The sequence below is a fragment of the Dipteris shenzhenensis genome, chromosome 11 (assembly GCF_047967505.1).
Source record: "Dipteris shenzhenensis isolate YYH24624 ecotype China chromosome 11, Dip_SZ_1.0, whole genome shotgun sequence".
Classification (NCBI taxonomy): Eukaryota; Viridiplantae; Streptophyta; class Polypodiopsida; order Gleicheniales; family Dipteridaceae; genus Dipteris; species Dipteris shenzhenensis.
In genome coordinates this window covers 30,577,277-30,600,597 of record NC_141606.1, presented here as the reverse complement: position 1 = coordinate 30,600,597, position 23,321 = coordinate 30,577,277, and the positions used below count along the sequence as shown (strand labels likewise).

The following is a 23,321-nucleotide window of genomic DNA, read 5'->3' as shown; positions in this document are numbered from 1 at the left end:
ATGGTCTGCATGGCATATGGGGCTTTTCAAACAACCAACTCATTAAAATGAGAAAACTTTCTTGTTTCTATAGTGCGTGCATCATAGGGGATCATGACAATTGTGAGAACATTGCAACTGTGAAGACATGGGAGTGAGTTGAAGTTTTCCCTCTACATCTAAATGGAGTGACAAACAATGGAGAGACAAACGACTCACCACAATTTGGGGAGAGTTTCGATGACCTCATTGACTGTCTGGAAGAGGGGCATAACTTTGCAGTTGTCACTGATTCTAGAGAGAACGAGGAAGATGACCCATACTTTCTGTTGTAGTGCATAAAACCTAAGTACAAGGTTGAGGAAACATTTAAGGATAATTGGGGAACAACCCTGAGAAGTGGGATGTAGTAGTCGGAGTTTTTTGGTACAAAAAAACATCCAAGAGAGGCCATAATTACGAACTGCTACATAAGAGTTTGCAAACATGTGTGTACTCTCATCTAGTAAGAGCTATTAAGTTCCAAATGCAACCTATGCCACAATGAAAGAAGGGCAAGAGTGTCTTCAAATTGGATTTAGACACGCATGAACACATCTTGGGGTGTCTTGGAGGGGTGGTCTAGGACGACTGAGATAGTCATAAGAAAATGCATGTAGTCTCATTGTAGGAAACAATATGTCCACTTGTCCTACGAAATGGAATTTGTATTGAGACTACTTCTTTTTGGATATCCCAAACAACCACCGTGCTAGTTTTGTTAAATTGTTTTTATAAATCCCAAACGGTAGAACCCATGCTTGTTTTAAGTATATCCCAACAACCACCATGCTAGTTTCCCATAACGAATCCACACATCCTACAAATCCATTCATCTTGTAATAATAGAAGCAAACCACAGTGCTGGTGGCTGTTAATATCCTACTACAAACCAACCACTGTGCTAGCAATAACTTATCCTGCACTAGTCTTGCACTACTACCATGCTATCCCTACACTATTGCTGTGCTTTGCTGTGCTATCCTAAAATTTGTTGCATAGTGCTATACTAAAACAGTTCCCTTTAGACTATTTATCGTTTCATTAACCCTTAGATTTCATCCCATGCTTGCTTTTAGTATATCCCAACAACCACCGCGCTGGTTTCCCATAACGAATCATTTCATCTTATAATAATAGAAGCAAACCAATGCATTGGTGTGGCTGCTTATATCCTAGTACAACCAACCACCATGCTAGTGATAACTTATCCTACACTACTACCATGCTATCCCTACACTACTGCCACGCTATCCTAAAATTTGTTGCACTGGGCTAGTGCCTTTTAGACTGGTTATAGTTAACTTTTGTATTTCAACCACCAAGCTAATTAAAACATCTAAATACTAACATGGAAGCAGGTCGATACAAAATCAAGTATTACAAGCACCATGAGAATATCCACAAGTTCAAGAAATGTCTGCAAGATTTTTATTATTTCAAAACACGACAACATTTTGCTTGTTTAAGGAAATTCCAGACTCCCAACTATCTTATCAACCTCTATATAGCAAGCATCTCCTAGCTCTTGAGCTAGTTTGCTACACAATGGTAGACCTCTTCACACACTCAGATTAAACAACATTGCTTGCTTGACTCTGTCGACTTATATGCCCATAGTAACTCCTCCTTTCACTGGGTTTCTCTTCATCAGGGTTTCTCTTCATCCTTGTCTTTGCACTCTATACATCTTCATGCCTCTATCACGTCCTTCCAAAGGAAAACTACATCATGAGCTTGACAAGTACCTTAAAGGAGCAGGAAAAACAATAGCCAGGGAAATTAATATTCATCATCTGTGCCAACTCCAAGTAATACACCCACCGCTGAAGCATGTCCTCCTTGCAGCTATTTTTCTCCTTCTTCTATTTCTACGAGGATGCCACCCAACATCATTTTCAGATAGAACAAAAGAATTCCAAAGTCTTTTGGGTATGCCATAGATTCATAGTTGGTGGATCGGTGTATAGATTTTGGATGGTTGTACAGAGTTTTGGGGATAGATTTCATAATGGGCTCTTAGTTGTGTTTGCACTCTAGGGAGAGATTTCATTGAGCCCGACCTTCTCATTCTTCAGTCTCATGTTAGTTGTCTAATGTAAATTTTGTCTCACATTAGTTGTCTAATCGAAATCTTTCGTCTCACATTAGTTCACTAATCAAAATCTTTCAGTCTCACATTAGTGATCTAATCAAAATCTTTCGACTCACATTACTCGTCAAATTGAAATCTTTCATCTCATTATTATCACCATGCTGACATGGATCAAAGGACACTATCTAGTCACATAGCTGAGAAAACATTGCCCAAGTAAACTCTGGAGTAGATTAACAATTCAATAGATTACACACAGATTACATAGATTACAATCTCAAAGACTCCTTTACTTCAGATTACATCTCATGGACTCCTTGTTGAGCTCCCTAATTGCAAGCTCGGCCCTCCTTACTGCTTTCCAAAATGGGGCTAGTACCTTCTTGTAGGGGCCTGGCCCTTCCCTACATGCAGCTTCCTCCTTCCTTAATTTGAGCTTCCTGGGTGCAGGTTCAACCCTTCTTGCTCCTTTCTTGAAGGGGGTTGGTTCCTCCCTTCAGGCTCCTTTTCCTCATAGTCAGGCGAGCCTTCTTCAATTTGAGCTCTTTGTCTTTAAAGTCTTTTGCCCAAATGGCAAATTGAGCTGTAGCATCTACTTTCTCGTCATTAGATAAATATAGCAGGCAGGCACATTTGATCTGTGCATGACCTGGGCAATAGCAAATGGCATTCTCTACATAGTGATTTTGTATGCACAAACACTCCAAAGTAAAAAACGTTTACAAAGTGGTAGCACACAGCCCATCAGATACAGTAGTCATCTATGATGGGGGTATGGCAAACCATGCATTTTGGACCATGTTGCATAGCAGGATATGCATCCGATTTAACTATTACGGCCATCAACACCACAGTCTTGATCTGTACATGATAAAGATGCTTCTTGATTCCTTCCTCCCTCATCCTAAGGCTGTGGATGTTCTTCATCTCCTCTACTTTTTGCTCACTCTGTGCAACAGCTTCATCTGAATCCCTCAGCATCTATTAAAGCTATGTAAATCACTGAAAACATCTTCATGAACCATTTCCAAGACTTCCACTCTAGTTTGGAAATCTCTCAAGACAATGGACTACTTTTCATAACTATCCAAAGCCACGGCAAGCTCATGCAAACATATATCCTGATCTTCTTGCAGGGTCTTGTAGGTTGCTCTTTGGACTTCCAACAATGTTTCAAAAAAACAACCCTCACCATGGTTGCTGCGAATTGCTCCACTACAGTGGTTGGAACTTGCTCCACTGTGGCTACTCTTTGCATCCTTCCTAGCCTAAGGAGCTGCCTCATTGTCTTCTCCACCCTGGCTGCTCTCTGCCCCAACCTTCATGGCCTTGAAGCTCTCTTCTTGCAGTTCCTACATCACCTTTCTGGTTTTTGCATTCTCCCTTTTCAGCTCCTCCATCATCTGGTCTTTTTCAATGTTTAATCTTCAAGAGCCTTTCGCATCTTTTCTAGCTCCTTGTCCACCATGTCCCCATCATTTCTCACTTTTGAGCCTATCTCAGAGCTCCTTCATGCGCTTCTCTACTTCTTCTCTTCTATGCCTTTCCATGTCGACCAATTTTCAACTTGCTCTTGTGCCTACAAGGCCCTCCCTTGTGCCTCCTCTACCTTGGGTTCTCCACCTTCCCTGATACTTTTCTCAAGTTGTGCTTCCTTTGCTACATCGGTGGCTTTCTCTTGTAGAAAATTCACCTTCTGAGACATCTACTTATCGTATTGCTCAAAAATACCTTTGAGGGTAGATGCCATCAGTTGCATTGCAACTGCAGTACACTGAGATGGCAATTGGGATTTGCCATCCATGCAATTCTTCAAGTTGATTAACATGCTCTTGGAGATCTCCCTTGAGAAAGATACATCATGTTGAGAGTGCTCTCAACGGAAGCAAGAATGGAAGAGGGAGAGAGAGAAACAGAGAGCCACACATGTTTTGATGGGTGCAGAACCCCCTAATCTTCTTTTTCATTCATTTATATATGTGTTTGAGTATTGTACATAACTGGGGTAAAGGCACAATGACCTTTAACCCCCACAACCTCCCACTTAAAGGACAATGTGCCTTTAAGGGAGAACAACTAGTGAGCATACTATCCAATGCCCATCAATACATGACAACACTCAAACAGCTAACTAGGTAGACTCTTCGTCAGCATATCTATAGGGTTATCATCTGTATGAACCTTGACAAGCTCTATGTGCTTGTCCTCAAGTACCTCCCTGATGAAATGGTACCTGACCTCAATGTGTTTGGTCTTTGCATGAAAGACCAGATTCCATGCTAGCTGAATAGCACTCATGGAATCACTATGCAATGTCGGTACGCTTGTATGAATCCCCAAATTGCCCACTAGCTAATCAAGCCATATAGCCTCCTTGCAACCCTCTGTGGCTACAACATACTCAGCCTCTGTGGTAGACAAAGCAACACACTTTTGTGCACGAGACATCCACGACACTGCACCACCTAACCAGAAGTGTATCTCCTACTATCCACATGCCTTGCATAGTCTAAATTTGTGTACCCAAGTACATCCATGTCTCTTCTACCAAAGCAGATGCACATCTCCTTGGTACCTTCATGTACCTCATGATGCACTTAACTGCCTCCCAAAGCCTCTTTCCTATATTAGCCATATACTGGCTAACAACTCCCACTACAAATGCAATGTTTGGTCTAGTAGCTATCATAGCATACATAAGACTCCCAACCGATGATGCATAAGGAACCTTGCCATCATGGCCCTCTCCTCATCTGATTTGGGACTATTTGTATGACTCAGTTTCACATATGGAGGCAATGGAGTACTCACTGCGTTCCCCCCCTCCATAATGAAAGGCTACAATACTTTTGTAACATACTCCTTCTGTGAAAGCCAAAGGATTTTCCTACTCCGATCATGCGTGATGCGCATACTAAGAGTATGACCTACAAGTCCCCGAAATCCTTCATATCAAAGGCCTCATGCAACTTGGCCTTTAATGCATCTAGCTCATAAGTATTCTTACTAGCCAATAGCATATCATCCACATATAGTGCCAGGATTATCAGGCTATTATCCTTAGCCCTTTTAGTATAGAGGCAATGATCAATTTCACTCCTTCAAAAACCCTGGGACCCCGAATGAAAGCATCAAACTTCTGATACCATTCTCTAGGCACTTGCTTAAGACCATAGAGACTCTTTTTCAACTTGCAAACTAAATGCTCTTTGCCCTTTTCTTCAAAGCCTTCCGGTTGCACCATGTAAATTTCCTCATGCAGATCCCCATGCAAGAAATCTGTCTTGACATCCATCTGCATAAGCTCCATATCCTCTACTACCACTAGTCCAAGCATGCATCTAAGTGTGGTCATCTTCACAACTGGAGAGAATATCTCATCAAAGTCCACACCCTTCTCTTGCTTGAACCCTTTAGCAACCAAACGGGCCTTGTACCTAGGCACATCATCACCTGTGACCTTCATCTTATAGACCCATTTACATGGCAATGCTTTCTTTCCATGTGGCAAAGAAACCAAGTCCCAAGTCTTATTCTTCATAAGTGAACTCATCTCTGATTGCATAAATAGCATACTCCCACTTGCATTGATCCTCGTGCATCACAACCTCTCTATAGCAAGAAGGCTCCTTGCAATCAGTAAGCATCACATAGTCTACCCCTGGAACAAACCTATCAGGTGGTCTAGACACTCTAGATGATCTTCTCAAGGCATTTCAACTTGCTGTCCCACTTGCATATCAGCCACATTTGGCTCATCATTTCCACCAATAGATGATCCATCATCTACCCTTGATTGTATACCTGTGAGAGTACTTGGTGGTACCATTTCTTGCACATTTGGTGCATGGACAGCTTGCTGTCTATCAACATATGCAGGTAGATTCACATCTTGGAAAGTGACTTTCCTCATTTCCACATCCCTCATGGGTGCCTTATGCATCTTCTTCTCATTGAAGACTACATCATGGCTGCGTATGATCTTCTTTGCTTCTAGATCCCAGAGACGATAGCCCATCTCTCCTTTTTCACCATAACCTAGAAAGATGCATTTCCTAGACTTAGGATCTAGCTTCTTTCGAAGCTCTTTTGGCACGTGTGCATATGCCTCACACCCAAATATACGCAAATGAGAGTAAGAGGGTTTCTTGCCACTCCATGCCTCTTCAGGAATACCATCATCCAAACTCTTACTAGGTGATCTATTGATCACATGCACTACAGTCTTCATTGCCTCAGGCCAAAAACCACCAGAAAGGCTTGCATTGGAAAGCATGCATTGCAACCTTTCTTGAATGGTACAATTCATCTTTTTTGCGACTGGATTTTGCTCTGCAGTATGAGGGGATGTGAGCTCCCTCTTAATCCCACGTGTATTACAGAAATGCTGAAAGGCATGAGAGAGATACTCTCCACCATTGTCAGTCCGTAGGCATTTAAGCATTCTACCTTACTGATTCTCAACCAAGGCCAGCCATTTCTAAAATACCTCGAATACATCACTCTTCTGAGCTATAGCATAAGCCCACACTTTCCTAGTTGCATCATCAATGAATGTCACATAGTATTCAGCCCTGCCTAATGACCGTGTAGGCATGGGACCACATACGTATGAATGCACCAAATCAAGCTTTTCAAACTTTTTCTTTCCCCTTCTTTTATGGGCTGATTTAGTCTGCTTCCCATAGAGACAATGCTCACAAAATTCAAAATCAGAGAAACTCAAATGCGGTACATAACCCAAATGGCATAAGAGTTTCATCCCATTTTGGCTCATATGGCCCAACTGGCAATGCCATAAAGAAGTGCTTGGCTGCTCGGTTATTGCAACAACATGATCAAATACCCCTGATACATGTAAGGGATACAAAGTCCCACACTTGGCACCCCTGGCCAAAAGCATAGAGCCCTTTTGAATTTTCCAACTCTGAAAGCCAAAAGTGGTGTAAAAGCCTGCATCATCTAGCTAGCCCACTGAAATAAGACTCTTGGTCAACTTAGGCACATGTCTCATATGTTTCAAAACAAATGCAGACCCATTTGCAAAAGAAAACTTTATGTCACCTACTCCCACTATGTCACATGCATAGTCATTTCCAAGATGCACACAACCTGTCTTTCCTGTCATAAGTGGAGAACCATTCCCTATGGGGAGTAACATGGAATGAAGCACCAGAATCCGAAATCCAATCTTGGGAATATGCATCATCTGAAATGGTAAGCAACTCTGTAGATAAACTAGACATGAAGAGAATGTCGTTGTCACTATCATGTGTGACTACATTGATCTCCTCGATCTTCACCTTTCCTTTGTCCTCCCTTGGACTCTCTTCCTTCTTATTTGCACCCCAATTTGCATTCTTTTTCTTATCCTTTTGCTCTCTTTTTAGCTTATAGCAATCCTTTTTCATATGGCCCTTCTTGTCACAATGGTAACACTCAATGTTCCATGCCCTGGATTTGCTACGAGACTTTCCTCTTTCTTGGGACTTCCCCCTGAACTATGATCTACCCCTTTGCACATTTAAGGCTGCATCCTGCTTGTTGCTATCCATAGACTTTCGTCTAATCTCCTCGTCCAACAAGCTACCCACAACATCATCAAACTTCAGTATTCCACCAGGTGCAAAGTTACTAACAGCTGTACGGAAGGTATCCCATGAGGATGGCAATGAGCATAAGAGAAATATTGCCTTAGTCTCTGCATCAAAATTCATCTTCTGAGCCTGAAGCTGGCTAAAAATAATATTGAATTCATTCAAGTGAAGCAATGGAGACCCCTTCCTTCATTTGTAACTCAAACAACCTCTTCATGAGGTAAACTTTATTAGAGGTAGTTTCCTTCTCATAAGTGGCACACAGTTTCTTCCACAAATCTTCCGTAGTCTGCTCATTTACTACTATGAAATAAACTGACTCTACAAGATGAAGTCTAATAGTAGACTTTGCTAATGCATCCAACTCATTCCAATCATCCTCAGACATCTTTGCAGGCTTAGCTTCAATCCCTACCAAGGGTTTAATCTGCTTCTTTTGAATAAGCACATCCCTTATCTGTTCTTTCCACAAAGAAAAGTTTGTCCCATCAAACTTTTTAATGTTAAAAAACTCCTTTTCAGACATGGAAGAGGATGCCATGATGCAAATAAAGCAAAATCCCAAATGCTAGTGCCTACAAGAGAGAATCACACCAAATGCTAGGTGCACCCAAATGTGTATACCACAATAGAGTGAAATATCACCAAAACTCAAAGCTCAAAGCATCAAAAGATATAGCTGACTCATGTGCATGTACTATGCATCCATATGAGCAAATCTGGCCCAAAAGAAAATGCCAACTGCAATGGCAATCCAAAATGCCAATAAGTGCCAAATGGCTCAAGCATAAACACCATCCATCAGCATATGCATTACCGATATCTCATCCAAGAGAGCATAACACTATCAGTACATCACCTACAATGTGTCAAAGTTGTCCCTCAACATAAAATAGCATCCATATGCAAAGCATCCATAAAAATAGCATTCCACAAGGCAATCTAGGCCTATCAGCGCATCTAATAAGGATCACAATGCTTCCAAATGGCCTATAAATCATCCATTGCAACCCAATGCACACCACAAATGAGCACACATGGCTCAAACTGCAACCAGAGTGATCTGCATAAGGTATGCTTAAGAATTCATGGTCTAATGGCAATGACCGCTACTGAAAATAGAACCTGAGATGCCTTAAAACATGGGCGCCATTGCATAATCGGACTCAACAAGAAAATTTGCAAATATCTCTCTTCTGTTAGAACTCCAAAATCCTAACCGATGAGTGAGAAATGGGAGTCAATACTTATCCACTGCCATGTGGCATAAATCTAAGGTTTCAAAACCTTAGAATGAAAAATGCACAATAGAGAGACAAAATCCAATACACAAAGATCTATAACTCTAAAAATACTCCACTAAATCATGCAAGAACTAAGAAGTAGGTGTTTTTGGGTGTCGAAACGCAATGGGATAGATGGTTTTGGAAACCGTGGTCTTAATCACTCGGTCCAACACATGGACTAAAAAACGTTTTTGGAAACAGAACTGTTTGTAAACTCCACCGGAGTGTGAATGATGAGCAACGTAGAAGTTTTAGGACCTTCTGAGTCCACCGAAACTAACAGATCTGCAAATGGTTGCTCCAAACTTGAGTTCCAACACTCGGGCAGAAAAAACGTAGAAACTAACACAATGAGTCAGAAATCCAATGAAATGATCCCAGATTCAAGAATAAAGGTGTTTCTAAGATCCTGAAGTGAAATGGACACCAAAAGCAAGCAATAGTTGCCTCTACAAGTTAATACAGATTCTCTGTCGTCAAACGGAATAGGGAAAAGCTTTAAAAATGACTTTTTTTTTTGAAAACGCTTAACAGGCTCTCAAAACCACTTCACAAAACCAAAGTGACTTTCCAAAGGTTCCTTCAAGGGCTCTGCGCACTCGGATGCAAGTAAAATCACCCACAAAGCTTCCCGCAGAGCTTCTCCTTCCTCCCACAAAGCTTCTGAGCTTCCAAGCATTCACACATGCTCAACTAGATCACCCGTGCTCTGATACCAGTTGAGAGTGCTCTCAACGAAAGCAAGAATGGAAGAGGGAGAGAGAGAAACAAAGAGCCACACAAGTTTTAGTGGGTGCAGAACCCCCTAATCTTCTTTTTCATTCATTTATATATGTGTTTAAGTATTGTACATAACCAGGGTAAAGGCACAGTGACCTTTAACCCCCACACATGTCCTTTCAGTTGCTCTACTGCTGCTTGAGCCTGCTAGAACTTGCAGATTCCTCTCATATGATGAAATAAGTGAATGGTCTTCTTTAGTACATCTTGGAGGTCTCTTGGCAAGCTCGAAATCTTGACTCCACCATCTTTACTAATCTGAGCGTTGGGGTATACATCTAGAATAGCTTGTCTCTTCCACTGCTTCTCAAAAAAGTGTGCTTGCAAACTGCCTCCAGAAATTCCTAGAGCATTTTTCAATCATGCTTTCATTGATGGTAATCTTCTGACCTTGACAGACTAGTTGCCCCTCCTTCATGTTCACCTCCTATACCAACCCGGTGAAGTTTTGGAGAGCATCCAAATTGGGCTTTTGAAGAGCAAGAGAGGAGCTCCCATATGTCACGATTTCAAGATCAGGGAAGGAGGGGCTCTGACACAGTGCTATAGAGGGGGAGGAAAGATCGTGTGAGGAGCTCTCGGACTATGTGCAAGGTCCATTACGAGAGGGGATAGAAGTTGCAAGAACAGTGCAAGGGATATAGAAATGGTTGAGAGGGATAAAAGATGAAACAGTGAAGGAAATGGAATAGTGGAGGCTTGAGTTTGCAATCTGATTGCAAGGGAGAAAGAAATAGTGGAGAGGGATAGAAGATGAAGCAGTGAAGGAAATGGAATAGCGGAACTACACTGTCAAGGTAAGAGCAACCACGCTATTTTAGCCTAACTACTATCAAGGTGAGAGCCACCGCGGTGGTTGGCCCAAATTTTGAATAATTCAAGGCAGTAATGACTTACATGGTAATGAATGATTAGAGGTGGTGGCATCTAAGATTCCTAGCCATGTCTATGGTGGCCCTTTGGAAGGCACAAAAGGAATTTGCTACTAAAATTACCAAAGATTTGAAGGGAAAGGCACCAGCAATGGAGATACTAACCAAGCAGTCTCAGCTACCCATTACAAATCAAAGTAAATCTTTAAGCCTAAGGAGAGTGCACAAAAACTGAGCACTTTATTAGTTCTAGTGTAGAGCTATCTCGAGTATGGGAAATATTAAAGAATATGCAAATCTATTTGTCATTTGCTAAATTTATGCAAATGGCTCTGTACTGCCATGATTTCTTCACTCAGCAAATTAAAGAATCATTCAAGCAAATGAAAGAGATTGACTCCTTAGTCACTATACTTGTCATTGACACTCTAGTGGTTGATGTAGAAGTACTAGTGATGATCACCAATCAAAGTCAAAAACTATACCATAGTAGGCGTGATAAAAATATAGATGGTGGTTCAGAAGCAAACACTATATCTAAAGAAATTTCTAAGAGGGTGAAATCCAAGACCTTCAAGCCATATCCTTTTCGAGTACGTATGTCAAATAGACAACCGGTTGACCCAAAAAGTATGCTATAGGATGTCATTTCTGTAGGCAGCATTTATTACACAATTAATTTTATTGTAATCGCCAAGGAGCAACATGTGTACCTCATTTTGTTGGGATGACCTTGGCTTAAAAGTGCAAAGTTACTACATGATTGGGGTTTAGAAGAAATGATCATCAAAACTAATAACCAAGATGATTGCATTCCTACAAATCCTTGAAATATTTTGAGTAGTTATCGGCCTAAGGAGATATTTAGGAGGACAGTGGGCAGACAATCCTACACATTGGGATCAGAAAGTAGATTCAATTCTATGGGCATTAAGAATAGCCTACAAATTCACCACAGATCTGACACCATTCCGACTGGTCTATGGTTGTGAGGCTATAGTTCCAATGGAGTTTGTTGCAAGAAGCCTAAGAGTGGTTGTAGAGCATGTGCTTTCACCAGAAGAATCAGTTAATTTCAAACTACATCAATTATTACAATCAGATGAAGACAGGCTTCAGAGCTCATACATTGCAAACATCATTCAAAAGAGAAGAGCTGCTTGGATCAACAGAAATATCAAATTCAAATTATTCCAAAAAAGGTGATCTAGTTCTTATGTTTAACACAAAGCTGCTAGGAAAATTCAAGCTAAGATATGATGGACCTTTTAGAGTCATGGAAGTTTTTTATCAAGGAACATTCAACCTAGTGATCTTCATGGCAATGTTTTTGACAAGCCTGTCAACAATGGATTTCATCTCAAACCGTATGTGGGTCCTAATCCATCAGAAACAGAGATTAATCTGGTATGTATCCAAGCCTATACTGATGTATACCAAGTCGTGATTACTATCAATATGATATAGGTGGAGAAAGCAAGCTGCAACTACATCCGACAGCAATCTAACACTACCAAAGAGCAGACAGTTGCACCAAATTCCGGGTTTACCCCAATTGAGTACATCCCAATTGCTGAATTTCAGGATATCACTAGCTTTGTAATGCCAACTATTACTAGTAAGTTGATTCTAATCAATGCAATGGCAGAATATATGTGCAATTCCTTGATAGACCCAAAGTATAAGGAGCAAAAAGAGAGAATGATAATTGAATTGAGAAGCAACTCTAGCAATGAAGGCTCATGACAACATGGAAACACTACTGAGAATAGTGAAATTTTGGAAAAGATGACGACAACTGACTCTCGCAGACTACCAGTCGACCGCTATCCAAATCCTAATCCAGCCCGATAGGTAGGAAGAGCAAGAATGTTCCGACCAATACCCAGATCATACTCAAAGGCAATGAAACTTTGCTAGCAACCCCGACACCCCCAAAACCCAGCAAAGACAAGCAGGAGTGCAACCTCATGGATGCAACATGGAGTAGTAGCACCACGACTATCAGTCCCACAAGAACGGCACATATGCAAAGTCGGATTGGCAGTTGCAATCAAGAATCAAGGCAAAAAGCTATCCGTGACCATGTAAATCCATCTGGACAAAGGTACCACCCAATTAGCATGTAAGAAGAGTCGCAAGCCCGACCGATTGCAATACAGCACCCAATGATGCAGCGAGTAAGACAATAGTCTGACTACCCATAGATGGCCTACAGTTATCAAAAGCACATTCCGCCAACATGTAAAATAAAAAATATGTAATCCCTCCACCCAAAACTGGTCCGACCAAGAAAAAGGCTTTTCAAGGCCGATCCGACCCACAAAATAGCACTATTGAGCCAGGTGTTGGGGAGTGCCAGGTGTTGAGGGGTGACTCCACCACCCCACTAAGCCAATACCTCTAGGTGAAGGAATAGAATATTCGGACATACTATCTTGTAACTGAAAAACAGTTATAATTGCCTCCAAGAACACTCTCTTGGACTTTTGTCTCTAGAATGATTCCTGCAACCGACTGTTATCGAACTGTATTCTTATTGATGTGTTAGTCTGGTTCAAAGCTCAGTTGCTATTCAAAGAAATATCAAGAAGATAGAGTTTTGTATTCAGCTCTCCTATACATTTGGATGTCTTGAATTATATCTATAGTCCTTCTTTTAGTTATCCGCTCTGTTTCCAATTGTGTGTTGCTCCTTGAGATTTCATTGCTTCCAGTTAGATTATTTCAAGTGTTTTGCATTGTGAATGAACCTAGAACACACACACACTTTTTTTTCTGTGAAACTATGAACATTATATTATGAAATAACCATTTTACAATAAGGCAGGGCTCTAGAAAAGAGCTAATGCCTTATCCATCAGAAACAGTAAAAGAAAAGCTCAATGCAAGAGACATCCAAATCCTCCTCATGCAAGGCATCATATAAGGACTACCGCAATGTGGCCCAAAAGAACTCATAAGGGTGCTGAAGAGATGAAGCCAGAAATGCATGATTTCACTGAAGCCAGAGGGTCCACAATGCCTAGTATCTGATCCAATGGAAGAAAAGAGAGTACTGGGACAAAGGAGCTAGTAATCTGCCAAACATCTAGAAAAACCTCGAGAACCTGTGTGCCGAAAATCTGAGAGATAAAAAATAGGTGATCCTATCCAGAAGGTCCCTAGAATATGAACAAAACCACAATAAGTGCCGAATACTCTCAGGAGCATGATGACATCTTGAACAAAGAGGAGAGGCAATCCTTTTTTGAGCCAATTTCACTCCCATTGGAAAAATACCAACAATGCATCTCCAGAAAAAGAGTCTCTGCTTTAATGGCATTTTCAGCTTCCATATTAATTTCAAGTTTGCTTTCCACCAAGATAAAGACTTATTCAGATGCCAAAGAGAATTGGCATGATGAGCAATCCATGGAGGAGGTAAAATCAATCTATAAGCCTGTATGGAAGTCAGTAAATGCAAAGGTTGAGAGGATAAGCCTAGACTTGAAGACTAAAGATGCCAATCTTGAAGCCTCTCTTATTGCCAATGGTGGAATCAGAACAAAAGGGAGTAAGAGAGCTACACTTTCCATATGGGTCTATGATGCATGCCAAGATTGTATTGTTGACAAGCTGCCGGAAAAGAGACAATATGCCCCTGAATATCCACCACATCATCAATGAACCAAATGCCCAACTTCATGAGATTGTAAGCCTTGATTGGTTGTTGTATAGCAAGAGGAGAGTAAAAAACAGCACTCCAGTGAAGGATTTCCAATCAAAGAGATGAAGCTATAGAAGAAGGATGGGGAGACCATTTGATGTAAGAGAGAGCACTTGCTTCCAATCCTGAATCAATGCAATAGAAAATGGATAGCCAAGTATTTTGCCTTGAAACTTGCCAAGTACTCTTTCCCATGGATCAGTGAGCGAATGCCCATAAGCATTTGTGCGCATCTAACCACACATAACTGCCAACATAATAGATCATGGCCGCTTTTGCTGAAAAAAAGTTCTGAGCATAGTGACCTTTCTTGCCAACACATGAAATTTGATGTTTAGAATATTCAAACCTCCATGCATCTTTGGAGAGCAAAGCAGGTCCATTTTAAGCAACCTCAAAGCTTTTTTATGGAGCTTAGTTTTCCAAAAAATCTCCACGGGCTGAGACATTAAAGAAGAGAGATCTCGAGATGACCAATACAGTAAAGGCAAGTAAAATTGGACATAAGCCAAAACAATGGACTGGACAAGAACATGCAAAGGCCAAGTGGAGATCTTCCAATGTTCTAATTTGTCCTGAATTTTGTTGAATATCAAAGACGTTTGCTGCTTATTGCTGATTTTCTAGCCAATTGGATAACCCAAATGCCTTACTTTGTGCTCAGCAAGAATAATCTGACCTAGCCAAAGAAGGAGCATGCTAGTCACAAAGCTTGAGAGGCAAGAGTTTTCATTTCTGAAAATTAATATTTAGAGCAACTGCCAAACCAAAATCAGAAAGGGTATCCATCAATAAGCAAAGCTCCACATGACAATTCTTTAGCATGAAGTAAGAATCATCTGCATAAGCTTGTACAATAAAAGGCCGTGAGCCAGGAATTTGTAACCCCGCAAGTTGTCCAGTATCAACCAAATGATCCATATAAAGAAGCAAAGGATCAGAAGCAATATCATAGAGCAAAGCACTGAGAGGGCATCCCTGTCAAACTGACCATCCTAGAGTCCAGCACTCAGACAAATGGTTCCCTATAAGGCATTGAGTAGTAGAATCAGAGTAAAGCCAATAAATGGCATTAACTAGCTTTGGCCCAAAACCAAGTCTGGAGATGGTTTGAGAGACATAATCCCACTATACGGGATCAAATGCCTTTGCCACATCCACTTGCATGACCAAAACATCTTGATCTAATATTTATTAGAAGAAGAGTGAAATTTTTATTGTAACTTTATGTAAATGCAAAATAATGTAGATTAATCAAGAAGCTTAGTTCTAATTCTTGTTGTAAATGAAAAGAGTCTGTGAAAGAAATTCAAATATTTTGGTGCGTTTGTTAAATCATTCACTAGAAAGATTTTTTTTTACAATAGCACATGAATGCAAATTTTTCCCTCAAGGAAGGAAGATTTGCAATGTTCTTTGACTGAACTAGCATTGATATTATTAAATTCCTCTCTATACGATTATAGATCCATTTGATGTTAGCCATCTCACTTTGTATGTTTATTTTTCCTTTTACAAAAGAGTTGATGTAGAAGGCATCTAATGTCAAGCTTATATCCTTCACTGAATTTATGGTGTTAGAATTCATGTCACAACAACCTATGTCATAGCACATGCTCACATTAACGTTTTAAAGTTTCAAATGAAGGTGGTGGAGGTGATCCCCTTAAGGTGGTGCTCCCTTGGGAGTTGATCCCATTAAATAATGTGCCCAAACAACTAATGTGGGCTTCCCCAGTGTCCCTTCAACCCAAAGATAATTTAGAAACCTATGTCATGGCATTGGGCGATGTGAAAAGTCCATCTCTTTGGTGAAAATATTGATCTTGGAAAATGTATTAACACTACTACAACAAACTACTTTACTTGGGGCAACCAATGAGGAAGTCACTTTTACAAATTTGTGTGAGTTCATAGTGCATAAATTTCCATCATGTGCACCTTGACTCTCTCATATTGTTTTCATACATTTTGTGTAGAAAATGTGTGGGACCTTTTAAAGTTGTCCAAACTCACCTTTAAAAGGGATGGTTGCCATATACCTTTTCTTAACGTGCATATTGGATTATATTATTTTGTGGGAAGGTGTCATATTCTAGCTATGGCTTTTGGGAGGTCTAGTGTTTCATATGACACTTTAGACATCCCTATAGTCTTGTTCTTCATATTCGGTTACCCACATATGTATTAATTATGTGCATATTTGCTTTTGCTTCATGTGATGTAGTGGGGTTATCTTCCCTAGGCATGGATTTTATAGAGTGTCACATACACAATCTTAAGCTTATTTGGAAGAGAAAGAGTGCTCCACATGGCCTCTCTCTCTCTCTCTCTCTCTCTCTCTCTCTCTCTCTCTCTCTCATGCGCGCATGCACATTGCCCCTACCCTTGCCCCCCCCCCCAAAAAAAAAAGAAGCCACACATACATTCAACAAAAATCTAAGATTTAATTAGTTGCCCATCCCTTACATGTGAAAGCCAAAACAAGAAATAAACAAGACAATATCATCTATGGTTGAGTGGTGTGGCTAATTAGTATTGTATTATTTAGATGTTTAGAGTCTATCTCTCCCTATGAAAGGCTTTAGACCTATTCTTTCACACATTTTGGACAATAACCTACGTTAAGGAGCAATCCAAGTATTCTACTTTAAGGAGTCACATGGTACTTTACTACTTCAAGAGAAGAGAAACACTTGTCATCAACATCCATGCACTCAATTCTTGTTAATAAAACATAGCGAACCCAAGTACCTTGTAAAAAGAATCACATGGTAACACCTTTTGCTACTAGAAGTCAAGACAAATACTTTTCATTAACATGCATGTACTCAATCCTTGCTAATAAAAGATTGCACCATGAGTTGTGCATCATGGTGTAGTCAACATCAACACTCATTCAATTTGCATTAGGATAGTACCTTTAAGAATTGTAATGAGCATTGCCAACTCTTGAAGCCAACCTAGGGCCAATCACATCCACTCTATAAGCACTAGACGTATAGCTCAATAAAGCTATTGATGTAAACAAATTGATGCTCATTAGCAATGGCACCAACCACGTTGGCTTTAAATATACATGTCCAAGGGTAATGAAGGATGGCATTGAAACTAAGCCTCATCTGAGCTAAGGATTGGTGGTGGAGCTTGTCTTCCGTGAAGTCTCTCAGAGTGGTGCTAGCTATACTTTGGATAAGGACACATGATCAAATCCAATCATACAATGTGAAATGCTAAATACAGATTGGTATGGTTACATACAACTTCAAAATGTGAGTTTTGACTCATTAGTGAAGGTGAAACTTGGCCCAAGGATATACACATGATCATTGACATACAACACCATGTATGCCCAAGTCATGTATTAAATATCGTCAATGAGAATTGAATCAAGTTGCTCTAGCCCAAATCCTCTACGTTAAATCCCAAAAATTTATGTGCATTAGGATGTATTGATTTGGCATCTTTTTGTTGAATTAACCATGCCATCATACAAGGTTTTTTAAGAAGACCCTTTTCAAAGCATTCACAAGCATCCTCAGCAAGGCTTAATTTTTTTGAGGTGAATTGAATTTGGGTATTGCTAATCCATTTTGTTTCATGAAACCTCTCAAGGATTCATCACAACAACTCATTAAAACTACCCTCAATGCCTCCCATCATTGGTGCATGATTTGAGTGAAGCTCCTTTGGTTTAGTTTAGGGCACCTTTCCTATTTTCCCCACATTATACTTGTGTTCTAAAATCAAACGCATTATATCAGTGCTTTTTTTAAAGGTAAATTTTAGACAAAAAGTTGGGCGACCATGGCATTCTTGTAAACTTTGACAACCTATATCTTTGATTAACAAATCCAAATGGGGACATGTAGCATATCAAACCAAATGGCAAGACATAATTTAGAGATTTAAGATGTTTTTTGCACCATTTAGTAAACTTACATGCATCAAAATAAGAAGTTATGCCTAATTTTCTCCACAAAGTTTAGAGCACGGTCGCTATTGTAGGCTATCATTTCTCATGGGTGAGGATGGTAGGATAGCCCACTTAGGCACGCCTTTTTCGAGGGGGGTCTCTAGAAAAAACAATAGTGCATTAATTTGTTTTAAAACAATTCCTTTCAAGCTTTCCAAAAGATAGATCACCCTATTATAGAATATGTATATTACATCTTATGGAGTTTTACATAAGCCCTAAAAAAGACACTTATGCATTATGTTTCACTTACCAACCACCATTTTAAGTCTAGGGTACTATAAGGCAAGGTAGATAATCCATGAGTGGCCATGCCACATGACCAAACCAAAGAGGATAGGTAACTATGGTCGATTCGTTAACTCTTGGAAGGCCATTTCATTTTGTGGGAGACAGCTCATATTCCTAATTCCAAGATGACCTCCTTACGAGTCATTAAGTGGTATCTCTTTGTTTTCACATCAAGCCATAATGCCCCATAAGTGGTCTACTATGCTTATGGAGATCATCTTTCCATGGAAAGACCGATATATATGTGTGGATTATGTGGTTTTAAGAGAGGAATAAATCTAGGACCCATATATACATATGGATTTTATTATGACCTCTTGAATGCTTTATTTAGGTAGGGTTTTGAAGTAACGAACCCAGCGATGATAAACAACCGTATATGGATGTCTATATTTTGTTTTTTGCCCCCATCAGGTAACCCTTGTGATGCCTCACGCTACACTTGGAGAGTATATATGTCCCCCTATGCAACTTTTAATCAAAAACCAATTAATCTGCATGTCCCTTCCACAATTAAATGAATAAGGTAAGCTATCCCCTCCCCCACCCTCGAATAAGTTCTAAAATTAAGGTCCCTACCCTCCAAAGCGACATTGCTCTTGGATAGTCATCTACCCGCGTCCCCTTCCTCTTGCTATCTCCCTTGCCTTCCCTCTTCATCGTTCAGTGCCCCTCCACCTCATTCCTTCCCCCTTTTGTCCCTCAACTTGTTGCTCCCTCCTTCCTCCCCCTTAGCTCTCTCCCTTATTAGCACACGCTAGCCCCTCCCCCTCACTAGTGCTCGCTTGCCCTCCCTAGCCCCCTTCACTATCCCTCCCGCTCACCATGTTGTGTGCGCCTCCCCCCTCCTCTCTTCCCTCTCCTCCTCCTCTCCCTCCTTGCCTCCCCATTAGTTTAGGTTAGCTTACCCCTCGCCCTTGTAACCCTCCCCTCTCGCCTTGCCCCTTTCCCTTCTCCCTCTCATCCGTCCCTTTCCTCGGCTTCTCCCTCCCCTTGTCATCTCCCCTCTCCCTTGTCCCTCCCCCTCTCCCTCTCCCTCTCCCCTCCCCCTCTCCCCTCTCCCTTGCTCCTCCCTTTGTGCCTTTAGAGCTCCCCTCGCCCCTCTCAGCTACCCCATCGTCCCTCTCTACTACCCCCATCGTCCCTTAGTTCCCTCATAGCTCACCCCTCTCAACTACCCCATCATCCCTCCTCTATGCCCCTCTCAGCCCTCCTCCATGAGGTTACGATATCATAGGTTAAGTGATGTTAACTAGTATTGTCCTTACGTTAATGAAGGTCTACCTAATCAATGTGAATTTTTGAAATTTAATTTGAATTGGTTTCTTGGCCTTGATATTCTATATCAAAAAATAGGAAATCTTTGCTTTTCAAGGCAATTCCAAATTGAAAGTTATAGAGTTTATGAGCAAGGGACCCATTCAGTGCTCCCATAAGAACATTTTTTCAAGCCCTTTAAGGGCAATCCAAACTTAAGTGGGATTTGATCTTAGAATTTCCAAAAAATCATATAAATGTTGGGATTTTCAAATAAAACATGTAAATTCTATTTTTAAAATTAAAGGCAACCTCAAATCCAAGCTAGGATTAGCATAGGGTAAGAAGGAGTAAGGAATCGGTGGTGCCAATTTTGGAGAGGAAACTGGGGCTGAGAGCCGGTTTCTGAACAGGATTGGTGACCATCGTCGCCGGTTCCTAGTCGTCGGATAATGGGGGGAGGCGGCACCGGGCGTGGTACACATAGCATTGTGTGAAGCGGGAAGCAGGGGGTGGGCGCTGTCAAGTTCGATGGTGTGATCAATTTCAGATTTGTAGCTAAAAAGTGGAGATTCATGACCAAGGGCGGAGGTGGATTGCGGTGATGGGGCACATGCACGAGCCGGTTGTAGTGAAATTAGCCGATTATGTTGGAGGATGACTCCGATTGTAATTGCACACATGGGCTAAGGAGATATGCTAAGGTGGAAGGGCAAAAAACCTCAAAAGTCTTAAATGATGGAAATTGATGCCTGAGTCAAAATCAAAAGAGTCTAATCCTGTAGCTATGGTGCAAACTCAAGTTCAAAGGCCTGGCTATGGCCATTGCCAGTACTGCTTTGCTCCCTTTAAAGCTTCCTAGCTCCCATGTCTGTTTCCTTCGCCTTCTCGCCTTCTTCCCCTCTTGGCTCTCTCTTCCGATCTGCCTTCTTGCCTTCTCCTCCCCGATACCCTGTCTCTTTTGCTTCGCCTTCGCCCAGTTTTCCTCGAATTAGAGCATCCTTGGCTTCTTCTGCCATGGGAACCCTCGCGGAGACCATGGATCCCGTACAGAAGCGGCTCATGTTTGAGGACGAGTGATCTCTCTTTCTCTATTCTCGCTCTTCTTTGATATATGTCCTGAAACTAGCGAAGCGGTGCATCGAGGATTTTGAGCAACCGTTTAGGGGACATGCTGCTAAATTTTTTGGAGCTTTTTGAGTTTCAAGTCGATCATATGTATCCGTTTTGTATTGACGAAGTTTTCCTTTTGCAGATGCATTTTAGTTGATGAGAACGATAGTGTCGTCGGACATGATTCCAAGTACAATTGTAAGTTTCCTAGCCGTGAAGGCATATTGATTTTGCGGGGGAGCGGGCGGTCAACGTTGGGTAAACATGTGATTTTGTGGGAAAATTCAACAGTATTGTTTAAAACCGCTACATCCGATCGGACTGTTTTGCTCTTCACAATATGTCGAGAGAATATTGTACTCCGCATGATGTGTGGAACGTTCCTCGGAAGCGACTTTTTCGTGTTTTGGCTAAGTTCGTGTGTGGTTGTGTGATGGAAGACAGTCTTATTTTCTAAGAGCCTTACATCAACACTTATGTTAGTTTTATAGTTTCTTTCAGATCATCAAGCTAACATGCATCTCCCTTATTGGGCTTCCTGAGAGTCAGGCCACCTGATGGAGCATATTGATGCGGGAAAAGCACTGCACCGAGCATTCAGTGTTTTCTTGTTCAACAAGAAGTATGACTTACTGCTCCAGGTTTGACTTTTTCCCTCTTCCTCCTCCTTTTCCCTTCTCCAGAGGGACGTGTTTTGGAGAAATCTAATGAACGCCTCTGGTATTGTGAATGTGAAACAGAAGCGGTCAGCTACAAAGGTTACTTTCCCTTCAGTATGGACAAATGCATGCTGCAGTCACCCCTTATACAGAGAATCTGAACTGATCCAGGAAAATCATATGGGTAGAGCAGCCTGACCGTTTCAAAGCAGTAGCGTACATTTTTCCTTAAAGTTTTCGAACTCAGTTGTCTCTTTTGCTGCAGGTGTAAGGAATGCTGCGCAAAGGAAGCTGTATGATGAACTTGGCATTGCAGCTGAGGATGCGCCCGTAGATCAGTTCACTTGTCTTGGTCGCATTTTATACAAGGCTCCATCCGATGGCAAGTGGGGAGAGCATGAATGTAAGTGAGGTTGATTGGCTCACATTTATCTTGGATCTTAATGTGAATTAGGGGTGTAATGCTGTGAGTTTTACTTTGCAGTGGATTACTTGCTCTTTCTTGTTCGTGACGTAAAATTGAACCCCAACCCTGAGGAAGTAGCAGATGTAATGTATGTGAACAAAGAGCAGCTTAAGGAACTACTGAGGAAAGCCGACACTGGTCAGGATGAAGTAAAGCTCTCTCCATGGTTCAGGCTCGTGGTGGACAACTTCCTCTTTGACTGGTGGAACAAGCTTGAGAACGACACTCTTTCTGACGCTGCCAACATGAAGGACATCCATAAATTATGTTGAAGACTGGCAATATGAATTTCTTACATAGTGCAATAAAGCCCTTACGCATATATGACAAAAAACCAAACGACTATCCCTTAAGTTTGTCGTTTAGAAAGTGCAATTGAAGGCTTCTGCAACTGCCCAGTAGGGGTGTGGGATAGGTATGTTGATGGGTGCTTACTGTATGAGAGAGCAACGTGAGCAAGACATCTTAATCAATTTAGAGCAACAGATTATTCAAAGAAGAAATTGGCTACTTCATAGACTTTGTGTATTTTTTAATCGGATTGTATTAAACAAAGCTTTCTACAAATCACAGTGTGCGCTGTATGAGAGTGCACATATAGCATTGTGGTGGGCATATATAAGTTTAAGAGTTACATGTCTCTTTTGTTTACTAAGCTATATTTGCCCAATTTAAGATTTGTCTTCAGTATAGGTCAGCTTCACTAGGGCGCACATTAAAGTTTCCTTCATAAAGATTGACAGAGACTTTGTACCATCAAAACAGGTACAAAGAGTCATAACCCTAAGTAAAATGGTTGTGCCTTGGGCAAAGTAGGACTTTTGGACGGTGATGGTAAACAGTAGAGCCTGGAGCTCGTGCCATGCCATGTTCATAATTCTTGTACAGTAATAGCTTAATACATTTTATTTTTCTTTTTTCTCCCCCCTGATTAATAGACCCTAAGGTCTCTAAATAAGTGAACTTTAGTTAAGTCATTGTGGTGATCTTCAATAGGGAGGGAGGATAAGTGTATTTTGCCGGAAATCAGACACATAAATTCCTCCAATTTGAAAGAAAAATCTCTCAGCCTTGCACGTATATCTGTCTTGTAGGTCAGGCCACCAGTTCTTTGCTCTCTCCTGCATGCTTGAGCATTCTCTATCATTGTCCTCAGTTTTATTAATGCCCTCTATCCTGTGAGCATTCAGATATATATTTCG

General features: G+C 41.0%; 1 protein-coding gene across 1 annotated transcript; it reads left to right on the top strand.

Annotated features, from left to right (window-relative positions):
* The first annotated feature begins 20,632 nt into the window (after window positions 1-20,632).
* Window positions 20,633-22,680, top strand: LOC147896889 (isopentenyl-diphosphate Delta-isomerase I-like). The gene is made up of 6 exons (XM_087381415.1): window positions 20,633-20,957; window positions 21,137-21,192; window positions 21,544-21,635; window positions 21,735-21,837; window positions 21,919-22,056; window positions 22,138-22,680. The coding sequence occupies exons 1-6, from the start codon at window positions 20,749-20,751 to the stop codon at window positions 22,389-22,391; spliced, it is 852 nt and encodes a 283-aa protein (XP_087237541.1). The 5' UTR covers window positions 20,633-20,748; the 3' UTR covers window positions 22,392-22,680.
* Window positions 22,681-23,321: the final 641 nt, after the last annotated feature.

Bases quoted from the DNA above. Each gene is read 5' to 3' on its own strand.
- LOC147896889 (XM_087381415.1), top strand. From the start codon at position 20,749: ATGTCTGTTTCCTTCGCCTTCTCGCCTTCTTCCCCTCTTGGCTCTCTC. The intron at 21,193-21,543 runs GTAAGTTTCCTA...CCTGAGAGTCAG, and splicing joins ACATGATTCCAAGTACAATT to GCCACCTGATGGAGCATATT. The intron at 21,838-21,918 runs GTAGAGCAGCCT...CTTTTGCTGCAG, and splicing joins GATCCAGGAAAATCATATGG to GTGTAAGGAATGCTGCGCAA.